This window comes from Rhinolophus ferrumequinum, chromosome 4 (assembly GCF_004115265.2).
Source record: "Rhinolophus ferrumequinum isolate MPI-CBG mRhiFer1 chromosome 4, mRhiFer1_v1.p, whole genome shotgun sequence".
Lineage (NCBI taxonomy): Eukaryota > Metazoa > Chordata > Mammalia > Chiroptera > Rhinolophidae > Rhinolophus > Rhinolophus ferrumequinum.
Window position 1 is genome coordinate 97,026,207 of NC_046287.1, and position 22,343 is coordinate 97,048,549.

The 22,343-nt window shown below is 41.3% G+C and overlaps 1 protein-coding gene across 3 annotated transcripts in view; it reads left to right on the forward strand.

Annotated features, from left to right (window-relative positions):
- Nucleotides 1-22,343, forward strand: part of TNFRSF19 (TNF receptor superfamily member 19) — an 88,348-nt gene that overhangs the window by 25,420 nt on the left and 40,585 nt on the right. For all 3 annotated transcript variants that reach the window (XM_033104976.1, XM_033104975.1, XM_033104977.1), the window contains exons 4-5: nt 6,174-6,352; nt 12,229-12,314. In XM_033104976.1, coding sequence (XP_032960867.1) covers nt 6,174-6,352; nt 12,229-12,314 — 265 coding nt within the window. The remainder of the gene's footprint in view (nt 1-6,173; nt 6,353-12,228; nt 12,315-22,343) is intronic.

Here is a 22,343-nt window from a genome sequence, read left to right on the forward strand (position 1 = left end):
ACAGTGGGGAGAGAGCTTGGGCTCCACTCCAAATACAGCATGGGCGAGGGGGGATGTAGAGCCAAGGAACAGGGTGGGTAGGAAATCACCGAGGAGAAATATCAGGAGGAAGGCAGGTTCTGGCTAAAGCTGACCTAACAGGATTCTGCAGCATTCAGGCCAGGATGGCCCAACACCCGCTGGGGGATAGCGGAGGGTGAGGAACCCCACCCATCATACGAGTATATGGGGGTGGGGGGTTCTGGCTAACCTGGCTGAGCGGGGCACTGACTAAGACTGGATTTTGAAGGGAGTGCAAAGATGGGCCTAGGAGAAGTTCAGGAGCCTGACTAAGAATGCTTGTCAGTACCGGGTGCTGTGATAGGCTTTTGGGAAAGTGGGGGAGGCAGACGTCAAATACCAAGGATTGTTCACTCACATGGATTGTATCATTTTCGGAAATATAGTCAGTAGGAACCCCTCAACAATGCTTTTTTTAAATTGCATTTTAGAAATATATGTGTATTTCCTCACCTCAAAGTTTATTACTAAAAAGGTCTTCTCAGGGATTCAAGGATGGTATTTCCTTCAAGCTTTTAAGGTACCATGTTATAATTTCAAAAATAAAGACTATGGGATTTATTTTAAAGCCTAAGTGCATTCCTACCATTAATATTAATGCCAGGCCATGGTCCAAAAGAGTATAACCCACAAATCATATTCTGAAGTCCAGGCCAGTGACTGACTTGCTCTTCCCTACCCCCACTTATCCTCCTTCACCAAACGCGCGCACGCGCACACGCACACACACAGTCCTCTCTAATGAAACGAGAGGAGAGTGTCAAAGAGCAGGACAGAGGTTAAAGCACTCAAAGCAAATGTTATTCAGGAACTATTGCCATAGAGGAAACGGGACCTCATATAGAATCGGGCTCATTTCCAAATACAACAAAGACAACAAAGGGGCGGGTTATAACCCAGGGTCAGGGTCAAGGTCAGGGGATGGAGCATTACTCGGAGGAAGCTTCAGAGTACTGGGTATTCTGCTACACAGACCCAACAAGACTCTTGCAGAAGGCAGGCTAGGGTTATCAGACATCACCTGGGGCGTGGACAGCGATGAGGAAATCTGATCAGACATTGAGGGTAAGCAGTATTGGTGGGGGGATGGATTCTGGCTAAACAGACTTGACAGGATGTTTGGACAACGGGGCTCTTGAGGAGAAGGCCTAAGAACAGGGCCTAGTTGGAAATGGCTCAGAGGAGCCTATAGAGTTCTGTCAAGAAGAGAGTCAGTCTGAAGGCTCAGCCTGAACCCAGCATGACCAGCCTACTCTCCCCTCTCACTAATCTGCCTTATTTCACCAAAAACCCATTCCTACCTTTTCTTCTATTCCCAAGTGTAGTATACTAGTCGGCCATGGAAAATAACACGCCTAAGGAAATTGCCCCCTTTCTATGCAAAAGTAATGGGAGAAAAAACCTGGAAGATTTGATACTGTTTTTATCAGATGCACAATTAGATCTGTGGTCCGTGCCGGTGCAATTCACCAGACATATTGCCCTCTCCGTCCCAACCCGTGGGACTCAGTGATGAGTAAGGAAAGCTCCTGCTGTCAATGATGCTACAGCCATATGGTGGAAACTGTCTCCACATGCTGATGAGACTCTCCATGACGAGTTGAGTGGGGATGACAAAAAACTCGTTGCAGAACAGTTACACACACACACACACACACACACACACACAAACACACACAGAAGATATTTCTGACAGGGTACCCCAAAACCTGACAATAGTGCTTGCCTGTGTGCAGGGAGTAGAAAGTCAGAGACTAGAGATGGGAAGGAAGGTGTATTTTTTGATTTCTAAGAAAATGTTGTGTGTTGTAGTCGTTTTTCAATATAAAAGGTGATAAAGAGAAAAGGGAAGCAAAATGGTCTCTAGCGTCCTTTTTTTTTCTCTTTGTAGTTATTTATTGAGCTTAATGGGGAAGATTTCAAGGCATTTTAACCACCTACTTTTACTGAATGAAATAAAAACATCAAAGTAGACATTTATATTGGGGGTAATTTAATATTTACAGTTGATCCTGGAACATTGTAGGGATTAAGGGTGCCGACCCCGTGCAGTCAAAAATCCATGTAGAACTAGCTGGCCCTCTGAATCCACGGATTCTTAACCCTGGATTGAAAACACATATATGCTGTTTGGTTTACAGTCTGGATTTCAAATAATCACAGCGTCTCTGTGTTTCTAGTGCTAAAAATAGGACAGTCAGTTCTAAAAGTAATGGCTGCCGTGGACGCTCTACTGTAATTTAATTTCTTGAAAATAATGTCTGAATTTCTAATTAATTTAAGGTTTCTAGTTAATTTAACAGGTGGAATGGTCATTTCATAAATTTCTGTTGTGAATGCAGGAGATGGTATGGTTCATAGTACATATGCTCAATACAGTTGGGCATTCTTTTGTGGTAGTGATGGATACAAAGCCTTGTTCAACCCCTCACCTAAATCTACCACACAGATTACTATTGTCACCAAAACATAAATTCTAAGCAGAAATAGTAAGTTAATATCCAGATAATGCATTTGGATCCTTCTGTATATGATTTGAGCCAGTGTAGAATGGAGCAAAAAATATTTTTTTCATGAAATCCTCATTCTACGAAATATGATGCCATATAAATGACACAAAATGATCTGTGCAAAACTCATTGGTCAAAAGGGTCTTTGTGTACAATGTAGACTCTACAATCCAGTTAGGAATCAATAAATAAGCACAAAGGTCTCCCCGCAGTAAAGTCGATGAATTTTTCAAAAGAGATGAGACCATCCAAACACCCATTTATATTTCTTTCAAGTTCATTTCTTTTTGGATCATTTAATCTAGTTTCTCAGGAATGGAGAGAGGAGATGAATGTCGGAGACAGATAATTCAGCAGCAAAGAATGACAGTTGACTGCTTGGCGGGGGTGGTAAAATAGTAGAGCTGCCCACAGGGACAGTTCTAGGGACAGGCGTCCCTAGATTTTATATTACAGCACAATGCAGCAGTTGGTCCAACCAGGGAAGGCTCACTTACATTTTATGTACCTGTCTTTAGAGTGCAGGTAATTGCAACTCATTTTGGAAAAACTTTTGTTCAGTAAAAATGTTTTAGATGGAACATGATGTTTCAAGTAACGTAGAAAAAAAACTGGGGTCTGAAGAGTCCCTGTTCCCCTGTGATTATATTTGAATCAGGAAAGTTGGTGTATTGGGTTGTAAAAACCCAAAATAATAATAATCTAAGTATCATTTATTTGACGAATGCCCACTCTGTGCTTGATTTACAGTGTAGAGACTTGATGTTTTCCAACCCTGTAGGGCAGGCGTTATTAAAACCATCTCACAGATGAAGAGACTGGGGATCTGAGAGTTCCCAAAATGACTTAGCTGACAGGTGGCAGAATCGGTGTTCAAACTTGCGTATCTTTGGCTCCAATGTGTGAAAATACACACTTTCTCTCCTCTATCAACATGGCTTGAAAAACAAAATTGCAGACATTTACTCCCAGTGAATACACCTCTTCTATCTCATTCTCTTCTCTCTTTCCCTTTGTTTTCCCTTCTTCTGCTCTCTTCCTTTTCCCCTTCTTCCTTGTGTTTTAACTTGTATGTGAGACCCTTCCAGCCCAACCTGCCGAGATCAAAGCGTGATTCTGAGACATTGCCCTTGCCTGAGCCTGAGATGGAGAGGCTGAATCTGTGAATGGCGAGGTCCCCACCCCCCAAGGGTCACGTGCCTGCTGTGATCGTGGGAGGCCCCTTTCTACGCTTAAATCCTTCAGTTGCTTGCGCTCAGCTCTCTCAGCAACCAAAGTGCTGAGCACACACTTCTGTCCCCAGGCAGAACCCCGTGGCCTATGGACAGAGCCCACAAAAAAAAACAGCGATGGCCTCCTCTCAAACACCTAGTACACGTCCCAAGAAATTCTCTGTGAATCTGTATCTTCATTTTTTCCCCCGCTGACTACTGGAGTAATAGATGCTTTTTGCAAAAATAAATAAATAATTCCAGAATTATAAAAATTGCGACTACCTCATCGTTCCACTAATTCCCCTCTCCATCAATCATGCCTGTTAACAATTTTAAAGAAATTATAACTTGTGAATTAGTTCTCCAGATCACATGGTTGGGTTGTTTTCTTTTTTTCTTCCTCCTTTGGTTTGGAGCACAGGTCTAGCTGGAGCACTCAGGATTAAGAAGATGGTTGGTTGGCCTTCTGCTTTCTTCTCTCCCCTACACTTGATTGTGCGTGTTCAAGGTGAAAGGCAGGCAGAGTAACTGAGAGGAAGGAAGGTATCACTCCTCCAAAGTGTGGTTGAGTTCATTAGTAAAAAAAAAAAAAAAAAAAAATCCAGATTGAAGTATTCTCGCTAATATTCTTTATCGAGTAGTTTATTAAGTACAGGGAATACTATCCTTTTTGTTTTCATTTAATTTTGGGCCAATAAGTATTGTTCAGTTGACTGTGAATATAAATATGGATGAAGAAATTAAAATACAAAAAATGTGTAGGAAAATGGGAATTTTGAACTACCTGGGATTTGCATTCTGGCCTCTGTAGTTTACAGATGAGAGGCTGAGGCCAGGCGGGGTGGGGGAGGTTGGTCTGAGCCTTCCTCCCTCTGTGCATCCAGCCTTGTTTGTGGGTTTACTCCTCATGCTCTCGGCATACATGCTCTTCTTGCAGTTCTTAAGCTGCAGTCTGCTTTTTTTTTTTTTTTAAAGACCAGTGTTCTATAGAAATCATCACAAAGTATGGATAACCAGTGTTAATATTTGATATGTGATCTTTGAGACATTTCCCTATGTACATATCCGATACCTGGCAGACCGTACAGTGTAGTGGTGTGAAGTCTGAGTCTGGAATTAAACTGTGTAGGTTCGAGTCCTGATCCCAACATTAGCTTTGTCACCTTGGTTGAGGTACATACCGTGTTTCCCCAAAAATAAGACCTAGTCGGACGGACAAGCAGCTCTAATGCATCTTTTGGAGAAAATTAATATAAGACCGGTCTTATTTTACTATAAGACCTGATCTTATGTGATGTAATATAATATAATATAATATAATTAATATAATACCAGGTCTTATATTAAGTTTTTGCTCCAAGAGACGCATTAGAGCTGATTGTCTGGCTAGGTCTTATTTTGGGGGAAACACAGTACTGTTTGGGGAGTTCCATACTTCCATCCATGAAATGGGAATAATGATAGTGAGTATGAATTAATGAGATAATGTGTCAAAAGTTCCTGGCATAGAGTAAGCACCCAGTAAATGTTAGTACTCATTATTAATGTTTCGTGAAAATTGGGATCATACTTCTAATTCTATATGAGAACTTATTTTTTAAACTATCATGAACACACAATCTGCGTCATTCTTTTCGTGGTTGCGTTATCATTACATTATGTGATCTGCTATCATTTGTTTAGTTCCTAAACTTATGGAAAGGATCATAATGTGGGTCAAAGAGCCGTCAGTCTTCCCCACCCATCCTTGGAAAACAATCCTGTATCCTGACATCCAAATCCAGAGAAGCTGAACACCTGTAGTACCACACAGTTTTATCCGAACAAGACTCTAGTGTTCCTTTATTAATAACAACTATGTAAGAATCTTCCTACTATCGGACAACATCAAACTGCTACCGTTTCAGGGGCTCTCTAACTGGAGAGACTTCTGGGCTTGTATGCTTATGAAATTTTTTATTAGGTATCCTCTTTTTCTAAAATACCATCGTTGATAGCGAAGTACTTATTTTCTGCCTCAATAAGTGAATACATGTCTGACTGTTTCCCTGACTTTAGTTACGGAACCTTCACAAGACTGGCTTAATTAGAAAAGAAGAAATTGCCATAATTCTGCCCTAAGCTGCAATAATGCAGCAGTGGGGGTCCTGGAGAATCTTTCTTATTCAAATGCTCGTGGCTTCTTGAATAAAGTGGATGACTAAGTATATCGTAAGAGAGATTATTAGCAGTGGGAGGCACATTTGAACTTGCTGAGAGAGCTGCTTTTGTCTCTAGGAAGGCCGGCACTTCTTAATTATTAGACCAGGTCTTCGTTTTATCCCGGCGTCTTTCCTTTTTCACGCTTGCAAAGTCTGAATAGCTTTCTATTGCCTGTTAATCCCCGCAGGAATGTGGCTTTGGCTACGGGGAGGATGCCCAGTGTGTGACATGCCGGCCGCACAGGTTCAAGGAGGACTGGGGCTTTCAGAAATGCAAGCCATGCCTGGCCTGTGGGGTGGTGAACCGCTTCCAGAAGGCAAACTGCTCTGTCACCAGTGATGCCGTCTGCGGGGACTGCCTGCCAGGGTACGTTGGACGATTTCTCTCCCTCGTAATTATTCAATTATGTTTACGCAGGCCTTTCTCTTCTTCCCTTCCGAACGTGAATGCACACTGATATTAACCCGAACACATTTATTGAGTGTTTATGACTTTGCATCTCAACAGTCACCACTAGATTCTCCGTGCCTGTGCCATGCACGGTGACAGTCGCTGGTTATAAATAAAAAGAGTAAGCGTACTAACAAAGGATCGGTGTTGCGAAAATCTAAAGAGTTTCTACAAATCAGTAAAAAAGAAATCATGGATAAATGGACAAAAGAATGAACAGGCAATTCACAGAAGAGGAAACACGTATGGCCGCGTGATCATAGGAAGATATTCATTCTCACTGGGGATCAGGAACATGCAAATCACAACCATTCAGTCCTTTCAACAGATATTTGTCCAGCAGCCACAAGGCATTGCTGTACGTAAAGCTAGGCATTGCTTAGGTCAGGAGGCAAAGATCCCTACCCAGGTGGAGGTTATACTCTAATAAGTTTTTTAAAAATATCTAAACAGTAAATCTTAGAGAAGTGAATTACTCAGAAAGGCAGGAGGTGGTGATTTCTTGGATAAAAGAAAACCTGGAGCAGCTAAGGGGCATAGGCAGGTTGCAGAAGTAGAGTGTAGGCGTTACTACACTCTAGAGTGTAGGAAACGGAAGGTCAGAGCAGAGACTTGAAGGAGATAAGGCAGGTAGCCGAGCAGATGTGTGGAGGAAGAGCCCTGGGACACGAGGAACCGTTAGAGACAGGCCCTAAGGTGGACATGAACCTGGTGTTTTTAAGAAACTGCTAGGGTTATCTTCAGGAAAAGGGAAGAGTAAAGCAGAAGAAGAGAGGGTGGGAGGGAGTGCACATGTGTGAAGGGTGAACACCTTAAATGTGCACATTGAAAATGAACCCAGACCATGGAAAGAAAGGAGACTCCATCTGTGCCAGGTGGAGAGGAGGAATTTTAAAATTTTTAGTCCTCCTAGGTAACCATGGACAGATATGCCACATACACCTGCTTGGCTTATCTGGTGGCATGGGAGTGAGAGGCATTACTGCGCGAGATAAGAAGGGAGGGCGACCAGGCAGAATATCAGGATACTTTCGTGGGTGTAGAGTGCAGCCTGTGTTACCAACCAAAGACAGAAGAGAGAGGAGCCAGAATTCCTGGAGCTGTGGAAAGCAGGCTATCCTTATTGCCGACATAAAACAACCAGAAATAACAGCACTACAGGAGCAGCAAACGTTTATTATTTAGAACGCACCAGGCACTTGGCTAAGCCCTTTACATGAGTTACGTTCTGTACTGTTCACAGTGTTTTAAAAATGAAGATGAGCCTTATCCAGGTTGCAGGTTATTCAGGCAAGAATATTTGAGCCAGTTTGCGGTGGGACTTGCCTGGGGCCACATCCAGGAGTCTAAGTCACTGCAGAATCTGTAAGGACAGTGACTGGACTCAACCAGGATATGACCACAGGACCAGAGTGCTTTTGACCAAATGGCACAGTGCTAATTCTGGGGCTCTGGTTGAGGCGAGAAGGGGAGAGAAAGCTCTGGGCCTGAAGGGCAGAAGCAGGGTAGGACATAGCCTGTGGGTCATTCATGGCCTGTGCAATGACTCAACACTGAAATAGGTGCAAGAAGCAGTGGTCTAACAGCAAAAGCACAAGCACCCAAAGAAAAAAGAGCTGGAGTGGACGTCATGGAAATTCAAGTCTTTTGTGCTTCAAAGGCTACCCTCCAGGAAATGAAAAGGCAACCCACGGAATTAGAGGAACTATTTGTAAATCATATATGGGATAAGGGACTATCTTACCTAGAATATATAAAGAACTCCTACAACTCAATAATAAAAAGGCAAATAGCCCAATTAAAATATGGGCAAAGGATTTGAGTAGACATTTCTCCAAAGAAGATATACAAATGGTCAATAAGCACGTGAAAAAATGCTCAATGTCATTAGCCATCAGGGAAAGGCCAATTAAAACTACATACGGGTACTTCCCATCCACTGGGATGGCTATAACCAAAATGACAGACAACAACAAGTGGTGGGGAGGATGTGGAGAAATTGGGACCCGTATACACTGTTGGAGGGAATGTAGAATGGTGCAGCCACTTTGGAAAACAGTCTGGCAGTTCCTCAACAGATAAACATAGAGTTAGTTACCATGTGAGCTGGCAATTCTGCTCTTAGGTATGTAACCAAGAGAACTGAAAACATATCCATACAAAAACTTGTACACAAATGTTCATAGCAGCATTATTCATAGTAGTCAAAAGTGGAAACAACCCAAATGTTCATCAGCTGATGAATGGACAAACAAAATGGAGTGTATTTAAACATTGGAATTTTATTCAGCATTAAAAAGGAATGAATGACTGATGTGTGCTACAAAATGGATGAAGCTAGAAGAGATTGTGCTAAGTGAAAGAAGCCAGTGACAAAAGACCACCACCTATTGCATGATCCCATTGTATGAAATGTCTGGAATAGGCAAATTTATAGAGACAGAAAGTAAATACAGTGGTTGTCTAGGGCTGGCGGTTGGGAGGGTTGGGGAGAATGGGGTGGGGGGCAGCGTGACTGCCAAAGGGTACGGAGTTTCTTTTTTGGCATGATGAAAATGTTCTAAAATTGATTGTGCTGATGGTTACACAACTCTGTGAATATACTGAAGACCACTTAATTATATATTTTAAATGGATGGATTCTATGGTTTGCGAATTATATGTCAATAAATCTGTTTCATAAAAAAGTAATGGTCTATAATCTCAGAAGACACTGATACCTACGAATAACATCACCCAGAGTTTTGACCTTGTACAAATCTATTCGAGAACACACACTGAACATCTGACACATCTTTATTGTTCCTGTTCTACAGTTTTGCTGAAAGCGTGTCTGTGCCCGTCTGCTCTCTTCATCTGGGGGCAGGGAGAAGGGGAGGTCCACGGGAGGTAATGCCCAACTCATGCCTGTCTTGAGGGACATGGCTGAGGTTGGCAGTGCCCAGAGGGCCTGGGGAAAAGCGCAGGACACGGAGCCCTAGTTTTACAAAGAGGGAACCCAGGAGGTGTGCTGCTGGAGTGTGAGAGAGGGTACGTCTCCCGGGAGCTCCCACCAAATGTGCTTCCCCGCTTAACCTCCCTTGTTGTCATCTGAGCCGACTGCTTTCGTTTCTACAATGTTTGCTCATTCTTTAAATAAATGCTTAGATGTGGGAAAGTTAGAAATGAGTAGACATTTGAATGATGTTTCATAGTTTATTTATATGATTAGTTTAAAATTACATCCTTTCTAAGCCAGCGTGAATGTATGAGGCAGGCAATAATTATATAGTGAATTTTACCCAGGTCTTCCAAAGTGTTTTAAAACTGCTCATCCAGCTTAGAATATGATTTGCAAATATCTTCTCCCATATTGCAGGTTGCCCTTCACTGTCGATTGTATCTTTGAGTTTTAGTCCTAGAAGGAATTATTATTTTATTATAATTTAAAACTTTTTTTAGTGTGACTTACTTTTTTTTAACCACTTCATTGAGGTGTGACTGACTTGTGAAAGGCTGTACATATTTAATGTATACACCGCCAGTGAGTTTGGGTGTAAGCAGACATTGATTGTATCCTTTGATGCACAAGTTTTAAGTTCAATGTAGTCTAATTTACTACTTTTTCTTTTGTTGCCTGTTTCATATATGCATTTTGATTGACTTTTGGTGTCATATCCAAAGAATTATTGCCAAATTTAATGTCGTGAGGCTTTTCTCCTATGTTTTCTTCCAGGAATGTTATAGTTTTGGGTCTTTCATTTAGGTCTTCAATTTGTTTTGAATTAATTTTTTATATGGTGTAAGACAAGGGTTGCACTTCATTCTTTTGCGTGTGGATATCCAGTTTCACTAGCACTATTTGTTGAAGAGACTGCCCCGTTCCCCATTAAATGTCTCTGTTCCCTTGTCAAAGATCATTTGCCCATATGCATGAGCGTTTACTTCTAGGCTCTCTTCTGTCCCATTGGTCTACAAATCTCTCTTTATGCCAGTACCACACTGCATTCATTACTATAGCTTTGTAATATGTTTTGATATCAAGAAGTGTGAATCCTCCAATTTTGTTCTTTTATTCTGATTTTATAAATTCCAAAATAAATATCTTTAATTAACATTTGGTGGAAAATCATCGTATTACAATCGTTTGGACAGATTTTCATAGTCAAATGAAAATGGACTATTGAGCAAATATGGAAGGTATTGGCCATTTGAGATAACTTACCTGGTTTCAAATGCAAATTTTCCTTCAATCATAACTTATACAGATTTGTTACTACATTGTCCAATTTCACAGAATAACTGCTTCTACCTGTCCTCCGTAGATTTGGTCTGTAAATTTATTCTCCATTATCACTATTTTTGTCATAGGAAAGTTTGAAGTTTTCTATATAAAAGAAAATTGCTTGAATTCTCACCATGTAGAAATAATCACTGTTAATATTTGGTATATAATATCCTTACCATTTTTTCAATGCAAATATATACACATAAATATTTTTTAGCTGCATTGGCAAATGATCTGAAAGAATCTATACCAAACATGTTTGTACAAAATTTAATTATGTTATTCACACTTCTTATTTTTCACTTAATGATATTTCATGAGTAAAAATGATGTGCGATCGATCTGCATCATTGTTTCTAAAGGTTACCTTGGATTCCTTTGCCTTGGGTCTACCATAGTTAGTCATATTCACTGCAGGATATTGGGATTATGCCTCGTTGGCTTTTGTTTCTCTTATAAGCAATACTGTGATTGCATCCTTATACCTACAACTTCACCCACCTGATTATTGCTTTAGGATACATTTCAAAAAATGAAATTATTGGGTGAAGGATGTAAACTATTTTGTTGAGCTCTGATGACATATTGCTAAATTGCTCTCCTACAAGTAGCAATTTATATTCCCACTGGTAATATAGACACCTACCTATTTGCCTATGCTCACACCAACACTTTCTCAATTTTTTAAGTAAAAATGGTGTATTGTCATTTCAATTTATATTGACTTGATTAGAAATGAGGTCAAACATTTTAATGTTAAATTAAAAATTGTATCATTCTTTTTCGTTTTAATTATGAAAATTAAAAATTATGAAATTTTATTCTTTTGGAAATTAAAGTTCCTTGTCTGTTTTTCCGCTTTCACCACAACGATTTTTAAGTTTAATGTTATAGACTTAAGTTATAGACAATACTATGATTACGACTATTTCTCAATTTTCTTTTGCCCACTAACTATGTTGATGATGCTTTGGTTTTGCTCTTCATGTGTCTTTAATTGTGTGTGTGTGTGTGTGTGTGTGTGTGTGTGTGTGTGTGTTTTCAAAACTGTTCATCTCTTCCATTCTAGCCCCTGGGTCTCTTGTCGTGCCTAGAAATATGTCCCCTTATCAAGATTGTATAAGTGTCTTGCTACATTTTTCCATTGCTTTTATGGTTTGCTTGACTTTTTCGGTCTCTGAATTTCAAATGTGAAAAACTAGCGCTTTATTTATAAGGCGTCATTTAAATTGATTTCCTATTATCTCACCAGCACCCCCACCTCAACGTAGAAAAAGTGAGGCCGAGTAGAATCTACAAAGTTATGTTTCGTGGAATTGGTATTTCTTATGTGTTCACTACACGCTCAGGAGGCTTTCTAAGCATGTCTGTCTAACATGCTATTTAAGCCTTTGAGAACCTTTTTTTTTTTTAAACAATAGAACTGGTAATGGAGACTGCCAGTACTTTATGACATAAATCTGTTCATTGCAACTGTGAGCTTAGATGAAAGAGCTAACGAGGATTATTTTCTTTTCTCTTGTAGATTTTATAGGAAGACAAAACTTGTTGGTTTTCAAGACATGGAGTGTGTACCTTGTGGAGACCCGCCTCCCCCTTACGAACCACACTGTGAGTGAATTCCATACAAACACATCAGAAGGGCTCTTGGCCTTTTTTAAAAAAAAAAACAAAAATCTTTGTTCAGTTGGGAAATGGAGCAAAATCTTTCTCTGCTGTGGGGCTTACAGTGTGCACTCTTTTATCAAGCTTCCAGCAGGACAGAAAGCTCTTTTGTTATATGCCTCAGTCAGCAAACTGTGTCCATTGATTTGAATCTCTAAGTGAAATACATTTTGCTGCTGCTGTGCTCCATTCAAACTCTTATCTTTCATTCTAGATATGTAATTCAGGCAACTCCAATTAACTAGGTGGTCCAAATCCTAATGCATAATGTCTCTGCACCACGGCCCCACGAATTCCCGTGTTTTCCTGTCTTAGTCCCCAGACACTGTCATGCAGTGTCTTCTCTGCCACTCCAGAGACCTGCCGCTCCGTGAATCACCTGTCCTAATCAACAAATTGTTAAATGGAATCTTAGTTCATTTTGTTCACTCCTCTATTTTTCTCATTTAACACATAAACAAGAGAAAACCCATTATGGTCTGGGACTACAACTGTAAATGAGAAAATTGTGCCTTTCCTCTTTGTATTAATATTCGTTAATCGTTTCGACAATACTTTTTCCCTCAGACATAAAAGGTATTTGTTACAAGTTTTACAAACCTGCATTGATCTTGAATGGGAAGAAGAGCAGTTCATCACTCTTTTTAATCCTACGTATAAATCTGGCCAATGAAAGCCCATGGGTGTTGGGCCAGGAAAGCCATCTTGCAGGTGGCCCCCCTGGTATGCTCAGGGCATGCCAGGCGTTTACTGAGAGGGCTTTAGTGAGCTGTGCTTCACTGTACACAAGACACAGGCGGTCCGGGTGGAGGAGGAGGAGGGGCCTGTCCATGCATAGGTAGCTCATGCCTTCCTGGGGGGACTTTGTTTATCGATGTTTAAATTTTGGGGTTGTTTTGATGTAATTTTCAATGCATGGGATCGGTCCTATTGCTCCTTTCTGTGACAAAAGCTCCCTCTGAGCTAATTGAAAGTTATTGCATTATTTGATAACGTCACACAGTCTTTCTGTCTCCAAGAACATCATGGAATTTTGTGGTTCATGTTATCATGTCCATTACCAAAATGCATTACTTTCTATTCTTTACTTGAAGTAACAGAAAATCAAAAGCAAAAAAAAAAAAAAAATTGCACTCTTTTATAGAAATGTATTTTGACCCTCATTTTTATACTATGCAAACATTCACCAAATAATTCATTGCAGTTAACAAATGCAATATTGAATGCCTGTTAAGTGTTAGTCACCATAGAGAAATGATATGTTTTACTTGATTTTCTCAGTATCCCATCATCAGCCCACATTTGTCGTTGAGGACACCAGGTCCAGAGAGGTTAATCGCTTTCCATTGATGGCTGGTAATTGGCAGACATTATTCAAACCCAAGTCTCTCTCACTCCAAATAGTGTACTCTTTCCATACTCTACTATCTCCCAAAGAAAAACCAAACTATCTAATCTGTACTCTGTTGGCTGATGTCATCTACTGCTTGTTGTTGACTTTTTGTTACATTGTTTGTTTTAATGTTCATCATTTAATGAAAACTCTAAAGATCTAACATAGAGAAGATCCTGAAAGAGCCTCTCTCTGCTGCACAATCCATAAAATGCCATGTCTTCTTCCAGTTAAAACAGGGGCAGCAGCCTGGTCTTGCCCATGGGTCAGCTCAGCCATCATTTTGTCCAGAAGGCAAAGATTATGCTCTTTATCCCCACCTACCATAAAAGAGTTAGTCAAGTAATTGGTATTGCCCGGTTTAGAGTTGGAAAGTACTCATTTTTGTTTTTTTTCTTTCCTGTTTAATTTATTGGGCTTAAATTTAATATAATCTAGTCATAGGTCTGAGGCATTGGAATTTTTTTGCCTTTGGGGATCTGGCGAAGTTTGGACATCATAAATTATCCTTTAAACATAGATTTCACATTTAACTTTTAATGCCTTGTAAAGCCCTAATTAAGTTATTAATATAATTTGAAAAGAAAATTAACTAGTTTACCTTACATGTATAGATATATTTCTCCGTATGTGAAACTTTTTAGGAAGCAAACGCAAATAAATTATTTTTAAAAGTCAGAAATGCAGTGTGCACAGCTAATGGCCTTTCAAATCATGAAACAACAGTCTGGTGGTCTTTAGTGAGCGCTAATCCTTATCTCTGTGAAGGGAAATTTGCTGCCTTTGGCACAGTTCTTGGGAGTAATTCCAGAACACAACTAATCTCCTCAAAAGAGATCTTGACGTCTTTGGGGGAAATTATGTAAGACGCCTTATGTTTTCATTTCTTCTACTTTGGGCTTTTCAACTTATCCACAAAAAAACTGCTTCTTCGGTGATTTTTCTCCCATGAGGAGCTCCTGTATTATTTAGACTCTTAGTAGTTAGCTAGAAGAAAGTGACGCCACTCAAACTACCTCAAGTGCTGGCATTTGTTTCAAGGATACGGGTGCTAGTGACAGAGGCTGGAACATCCCAGAACTCGGGGATAGCCCTTACTGGGGACCCCAGGCAGCCCTGGAGTCTGGAGGCCATGGCCCCTCGGAAGCAGGAGGGGCCCCGCGTCAGCGTCACACAGCCACTTGCTCAGCCTGCAGGCCTCTCTTTATGCGTCCTGCTTTTCCCTCATACTTTCAATGGACTGCATTGGTCTGTACTTCTCTTTCACGTTCCTGAAGGAGAGAACTGATTGGTATAATTAAATACCATTGTCCTTTGAGGCAGAGCCATTTCCGTCCACCTGCTAAACAAATATTTGAGTGGCAGGCACACACCGTGAAGGACAGAGAGATCCCCGTCCTTTTCTTCATGGAAGGTACAGTGTAGTAGGAAGTTGTCAAATAACTACTCCAAGTTCAACAGTGTTCAGATGCGACACACAGAGGCAGAATTGTGACTGCTCAGTCCCACATCTGGAAGGATCCATGGCGCTCTAGGGCTGTATACTGGGTAACGAATGACGTAGGAGCTTTGGGGAAGGCTTTGGAGCTGGATTTAAAGGATCAGTTAGAGGAGGATGAGCCTGAAAAGGAGACTAAACAGAGGGGCCAGAGAAGTTGGGGGAGAGCAGGAGAGTGTAGCATCCTGCCGCACTGGACGCCCTGTGCAAGTTGAGTCAGTTGACACTGGAAATGTCCTTTTCACCCTGGAGGTCTGTGGTGACATTGACAAGAACCATTTTACTGAGTAACGGAAATAGAAGCCAGATTATTCTGAAACAAGAAGTTACTGTAAGGGGAGAATGGAGACGATTATAGACAGTTCTCTGCAGATGTTTGTCTGTGAAGGTGACACACGGAGTGGGCAGGCAAGGGAGGGGTTTTGTTTTACTTCGTGTTTCAGTTGAGAGACACATCTGCATGTTTTGCAGGTTGAAGGGAAGGATCTAGTTGAAAGAGGTCGATTCTTTTATCTGAGAGAACAAAAGAATGACCAGACATGGAGGGTTTGTAGGAGAAAGATCCCAAAGCACAGGTGTCGGGTTGGTCTTCTCTGGGAGGAGGGAGGGGCAACTTCCTGGGGTCACCAGGCTAGGAGGGCGTGGGGCCCATAGGCGTTCAGCGGTTGGGGCCAGGGCTCGTATACACGGCTTCTGTGTGTGTGACAGAGGACAGAGGAGGCACCGTGGTCTGCCTGGTGAAGCCGGAGCCGAGGAGCTCAGAGGCTGGAAGAGGTTCTCATGACAGAGAGTGGGACGCAAACTGATTAGAGAAAATAGCGGGTTTCCCAGTAGCATCCAAGGTGAAGTCTGTGGGCATAGTGAAGCATCGGTTGCTCCTTATGTAACATCTGGAGGGGCTTGTGCCATGGGGATGACTCAGCCCACCTCTGAAGCGGCCCCAGGACATACACTGGTTGTACCTAAATGTGCAGCGTATAACAAGCTACAGACAGGTCTTTAAAAAAGGATGACTGTCTGTGTTAATGACACAAGAATAATTTTAAATGAATGTAATACATTTTCTTATATTTCTATAATACTTGAGGCAAACCAAAGTAGCAACTTAACAGAAAACACAAGACTGAAAACTTCCCATGTATCTGTCAACTCTCCAAAGGGCCACCCAAAGACCATTCCTGTCCATGGCTGGTGTAACTTTGGCCGAGTGACTTACTTACGTGACTAACTCCCTGAGGGTTAGGCTTTGTCCCTGTAAAATGGGGTGACACCTACTTGCTAAGGTTGTTGTAAGTACTGAATAGTCAATATGTGTAAGTCTCCTGGCACAGCGTCTACCAATGGGCAGGTGTCCAGTCTGTTGCTCCCTTCACTCCGTCTACCATATAATGCATCTTGGATGTGGAATCTTAGCTCCTGGCATTTGGGGGCACTTGCTGTCTTGAGAAAGGACCAAGTGACTGCCCAGGGATTCAGCAGAGGCAATGGTTCAAATGACAGCAGTGAGCTAGCACTGCGTGTGTGTGTGTGTGTGTGTGTGTGTGTGTGTGTCCCACTCCACAGGAAGTGACATAATGGGAGATGGAGGAAACCTCAGCCATCAGGTAACAAAACGGGTTCTCTACAGCTCAAATTTGTAACAGTGTGTCTAAATGTAAGTTTCTCTCTTTGTAGGGTAAACCTGTATTCCTTGTAAAGTGATTTCAAAACCAAGAAAGATGTTTCTATCCCTCTGACTCTTTACTCTATATTGACACAGTTGGCGTCTAGTGGAGGCAGTAGAGTAGAGCAGAACACAGTGTGGGACCTGTTGCTAGAAGTTTCGGATTCACATCTAGGCTCTGCCTCGTGCTGACAGTGAGACGCTGGGCAAATCATCTCACCACTTTGGACCTCCATTTATTCCTTGGAAAATGGGATGGTCATACCCACGTTGGCAGGCCTTACAGAGAGCTGAACGAAATACTCTGCAGAAGCATACCTGCCACAGAGTGAGCTCCGTGATGACTGCCTGCCGGGCTGCCCTCTTCCAAATGATGGCTGCATCTGCTCTGCGTCCCTTGGCCCCACCTGGCCAGGTGTGCTCCATGGAGACGTGGTGGTTGGGAGTGGTCCCATACAAGGAGGATCTCATGATGCAGCTGGTTTTGATGTTTGTCTTACTGGTCCTTTACCTCCACTGGTGGGCGAGCAACGGAGGGTACCTAGCAAGAGGCTGCAGTGGGTTTTTGTGTTTGTTATTCGAATGGCTGGACTACCAGGCTGAAGAGACCCTCCTTAGGCCGGTCTCTTCTCTCTGTCCCATTGCGCAAGGCCTCAATGCCCCGTCTGTGCCAAACCCTGTGAACTTTCAGCTCCCTCACCCACCCACCCAAATAATAATGGATGTGTGAATATAATCAATTAGTCCTCCCATACCCTCTTTGTCAGTCACTTAACAGCATTGACTTGTGAGAACAACTGGTTGGCATGGAGCCCAGGGTTGATTAGTGACATCGCTGTAAATTGCAGGTAACTAAAAGTAAGTAGAAAACCCTGCTTCAGGCTTTGCTCCTCCTTGTAGCTTTACCTCCTACCAAGGGGAGCCCATTTAGAGCATTCAAGAGAAATAGGGAAAAACACACAAGAAATTTTAGAAGAACTATATTCTGCCCTGGGTCTGATAAGAAATGCAGATTTTGTATGATTTCTTTTAGCAATGTTTACTTAATGTGGAACAAATACTGTGGTTGGAACAAATGGTTTTGAAAAAATTCAAAGGGGTTTTCACCCGAGTCCAGCTTTATTTCAGTGTGTTTAACCTAGATGTTTGCTTTGTTCTTGGGGGCTTTGTAAAACAAGCCACGTGATTCCAAAGAGATAAGAGATCAGATAAGTAGCTGTGTGGGGGAAGAAAGAAAAGCAGCTCTATTGACCTGAAATTATTTAGGAATTTTACATGGCTTAAAACTGCAGGTCTCTGCACCAATAAGTAATAAGCCACATTATTAAAAAGTGATTGTTTTCCCAACAAAGCCTAAAATATCTTCTAAGTAGGGAATCAAAGTAATTTCCAAATAAGCGTTTAAAAGAAATATTTGCTCATTCAAGGTAATTTTTAAAGTTTAGTAGAAAAAGGTAGAACACTGTAAACAAAACATTTCCAATGTCAGAGCACACAAAACGAAATATAGCATTTTGATGATTTTCTTTTTTCTATCTATACCACTGATTTTTTTAAACATAGATGTAATTATGCTGTACATACTATTTTGTATCTTTTTTCCACCTAAGATGTAATTTTTTTTAATGTACTATTCTCAGCATTATTTTAATAACGTTATTGAGTAAAGTATCATATAGGTCAGGGGTGTCCAAACTGCGGCCCGCGGGCCAACTGTGGCCCGCAATGCATTGTTAATTGGCCCGCAGCAAATTCCAAAAATATATTCAGTTTACTTAAATAAACCAGGTGAGGCAATACGTACTTCACCTCGAGTGAGTGGCCCAGCTGTTTGTGTATTTTACCGCATGTGGTCCTTGGTGAAAAACGTTGAAAACAGTTTGGACACCCCTGATACAGGTATTTGGATGACTGTGGGGTTTAAGGCTGCCTATGACATTACCCAGATTGCTGCTGTTCACATCTCTGTGTGGGCATCTTTCCGTATTTACACACTAATGAATTGATGCCCACAAGTGTGTTTATGGGTCCAAAGGTATTAATATTTTTGTCTCTTGACATACAATGCTAAATTATTTTTAAGTAAGGGTCCCTGGTAAATGCCTCTTTTAGAGAAAACAAATTTAAAAGAAAATAAATTGGGAGTGTTTTGAAATCCGTACCAATAGGACTTCTCAGGTTTTCATTACAGGAGGAAAGAGCAGGTAGGGGGGTGAGGGGGTGGGAGGAGGAGGTGAATTACCAGGTCACTTGAGCTTCACCTGAGCGGTTTCACCAGCTCAGCTCCTGGGGTTGAACCAGTTGCTAGTGGTGTCCCAGCAGCCGAGCTCTGCATCCTGGGTATTTCAACTCCTACTGCATCTGGCCACAGTGAATGCCTGTCTAACGGGACACAGAAGAGACACATAGAATCCAAAAGAATTTTACGTTTGCTTTGGGGAAATTATGTGATTTTGATTGTATCTGTGTATGCTTTTTGTTTCTGCAGCAGAGTTCTTTTGCTAATATTTGGTGGGCCAGCTTTCCTGAGGGCTTACTGGATCCTCTCAGGAAGGGTCCACAAAGCCAGTATGTGCTAATTAAGGGTTCCGTTTACTGGAGGTTTTCAAGTAGTCTGTGGTCCCCAGGCCAAAACTCCTAAGTGTCCGGCCAGGAGATTGCTGCCGTGGCCTGTGTTAATGGAGCCTCACTTTGGGGGCAGTTTCAGGAACAAGATGAGTGTTCCTAGTGTGCATCCTGCACAAATGGCTAAGGCAGGAGAGATGGGGGACTTCATAAAGAGAAGTCTTAACAATGTAGCTCTTTCCTGTTAAACTTTCAGGGTGGGGCCATTGAGATCAAAGAGAAAACAGCCCAAGGCTTGTGGCGGACGGATTGCTAAGAAAGCCAGCCCTCCCGCTGACACTGGAAGCAGAGATTCCCTCTGTTTTCCCTCATTTATTTGTTGGTTTAAGGCACTGTTGCTCTCCTCTTCCTTCCACTCTCTAAAGCTCCCTGCTTGTCCTTTACATCACCCTTTCTTTCTGTGAGTATTATGCGATTTCATTATGTTATTGCAAAACAAATCTAAAGTAGGGGTAGTCAAAGGTGGCTTCTGTGGAAACCAAAGAAAGGTCTCCCTGCAGAATCCAGGCACTGGAGCGCTCTACTGAGAGGAATGCCTTTTAAGCCCTCCCGTGGAATCCATTTATTTTTTATTGGAAAGCTTGCCCTGCCAAACCAAACAGCCCTGGTGAAGGGACTGAGAAGAGAGGGAAGAAGCTAATAGAGGCAGAGATGGATGCAGTAAGAAGTGAAAAGGCAGCCTGCAGTCCAGCAGGGAGGGGTCAGAAATACTGCAAAAAGCAGCCACAGGAACTCCAAACACACTGTAATTTTGTGCCATTTAGTGTTGAGCAAACAGACCCGACCCATACGTCCTAATGACTGACCCCTGAGGTTTCCTCTCTAATACCACTCAGTACGATAATTATAGTTCTCATTATTATTCCGGACACAAAAAAAGGGGTGAGGGGGGATGATCAGATTACAAATTCGTTGTAGTCTTTTTAAGACAGCAGAAAACTGTTGTGATTTATTTCAGAATGATTTCCACTGAACATAATCCTTTTTTAAGCTTATTTGCTTATCGGGGTAAACAACTGTTATCTGAAAATATGTTGAACATTTGTTTATAGCAAGGTCCTCCTTTTCTAAGGATGTTGAAAAAAATAAGCTGGACAGTTTAAATGTCTTGAGCTCTTTAAAGAAAAAAATGTGCTTTGGATGCTTGTTCGGCTATTTCAAATGTTTATCTTTACTTAGCCCTCGTTTCATTAAAGTTATAGAAATCAAAAATTCTTAAAAGAGTTTCTTAAATTCATAGGCTCTACATTCATTCTTTTCTCCTAGTATAAAATTGCTAAATATTTTTGAGCCATTAACTTTTTTCCAAGCGAAGAAAAGGAAAGGAAAGAAGTGTAAATGCCTGACTGAGTCAGTTGCCTGTGTACCTTGAATGTGGAGACACTCTGGAGAGTTCCATTGGCCTGGGAGGCAGAAGCATCCTGAGCTGCAAGTCAGGCGACCAGAGGCTTTGATCAGCCCTCCGAGAACGGTAGCAGTTGATTATTACCTAGTCAGCTATAAATCTAACTTCTCTGTCTTTATCTTCAGTCTCTTTTAGACATTTAAAGTCAATGAGCTGGTTTAAATATTTACTCACGATGAAACAGGTTGTGATTTGTTAAAGGCCGTCACTAAATTAAATGAATGTTAGATTAAGTGCAGTTTATTTAAAAAATATATAATCCAACAGGCCTGTTTCATTAAGTTGTGGACTTTCACAAATGGAACAGCGATTTGCATGTGTACCCTTTAAATGCTTAAAATAAATAAATGTGAAGAAAGGCAGTTTAACACTTTATGCCAAACCTTTAGTGGAAACACTCAGTTAAAGCTTGGAGATCACTTCCTTTCACACACAGAGCATTTGTTCTCATGAGTTAGTATGTCCGGGCACATACTGGGACAGGAGACCAGCTCTTGTCCCCCGTGGGCCCTCGTTCTAAGATATGGGAATGCATAGCCGTCACCAATGGAGAGGGACCCTTTTGTCTTTAAACATGGGTGAGTGGCCTGGCCACTTCCTACGTCAACTACTGAAGGAGGGGATTACATTTGAGAAATATAATTTTGAGGATTGAAAAGAGACCCACCAGGAGAGTTTAAAATAGGAAACATTTTGCTGTGGTGGGCATATCTGATGCCCTCACTTCACAGCCAGGAAGCAATTACATGGAAGAGGAGACAGGATTCCAACCCGAGGTGGCCTGACAGCACAGACAGCACAGCCGAGCTCAGTACTGCCTCTGCTGGTGAACTCGGAAGGAGCAGGAATAAGAGAATTTAAAAATAGTTTCAAAATAAAGAAAAAAACTGAAACTAGAAATGTAATTGAGTCAATCCATTTAGAAAAAATAGTGGAAAATAACTCAAAGATCGGAAAAGGTATTAGAAAGTAAAAATTGGAAGCTTGAAATCAAAAGTATCAAAGAGAAATTAATTTTTTTAAAGACAGTATCCCACTTCAGGTGTTTAAAATATTATTTTAACTGCTTCATTTATTGTTTTGACCATCTCAGAGAAATTGTTTTATGTATTCATGAGAGTTTGGTCTCTGTTAATCATGTAGCTATTTTCTTAATTAAATATTCAAGAAACATCATTGCTTGACACTTACACAGTTATATTTAAAGGGATGCAGTACATTTTTTAAACTGTCGCAAAATAATTTTTACCATTATTGAAAAATAATTGACATAGAAGAAGATGCACCCATTTTAAGTGTACAATTCAGTGAGGTCGACAGATGTATACACCTGTGTAATAGTCTCCCCAGTGAACATATAAAACATTTCTGTCATCTCTCCCCAAAGGGAA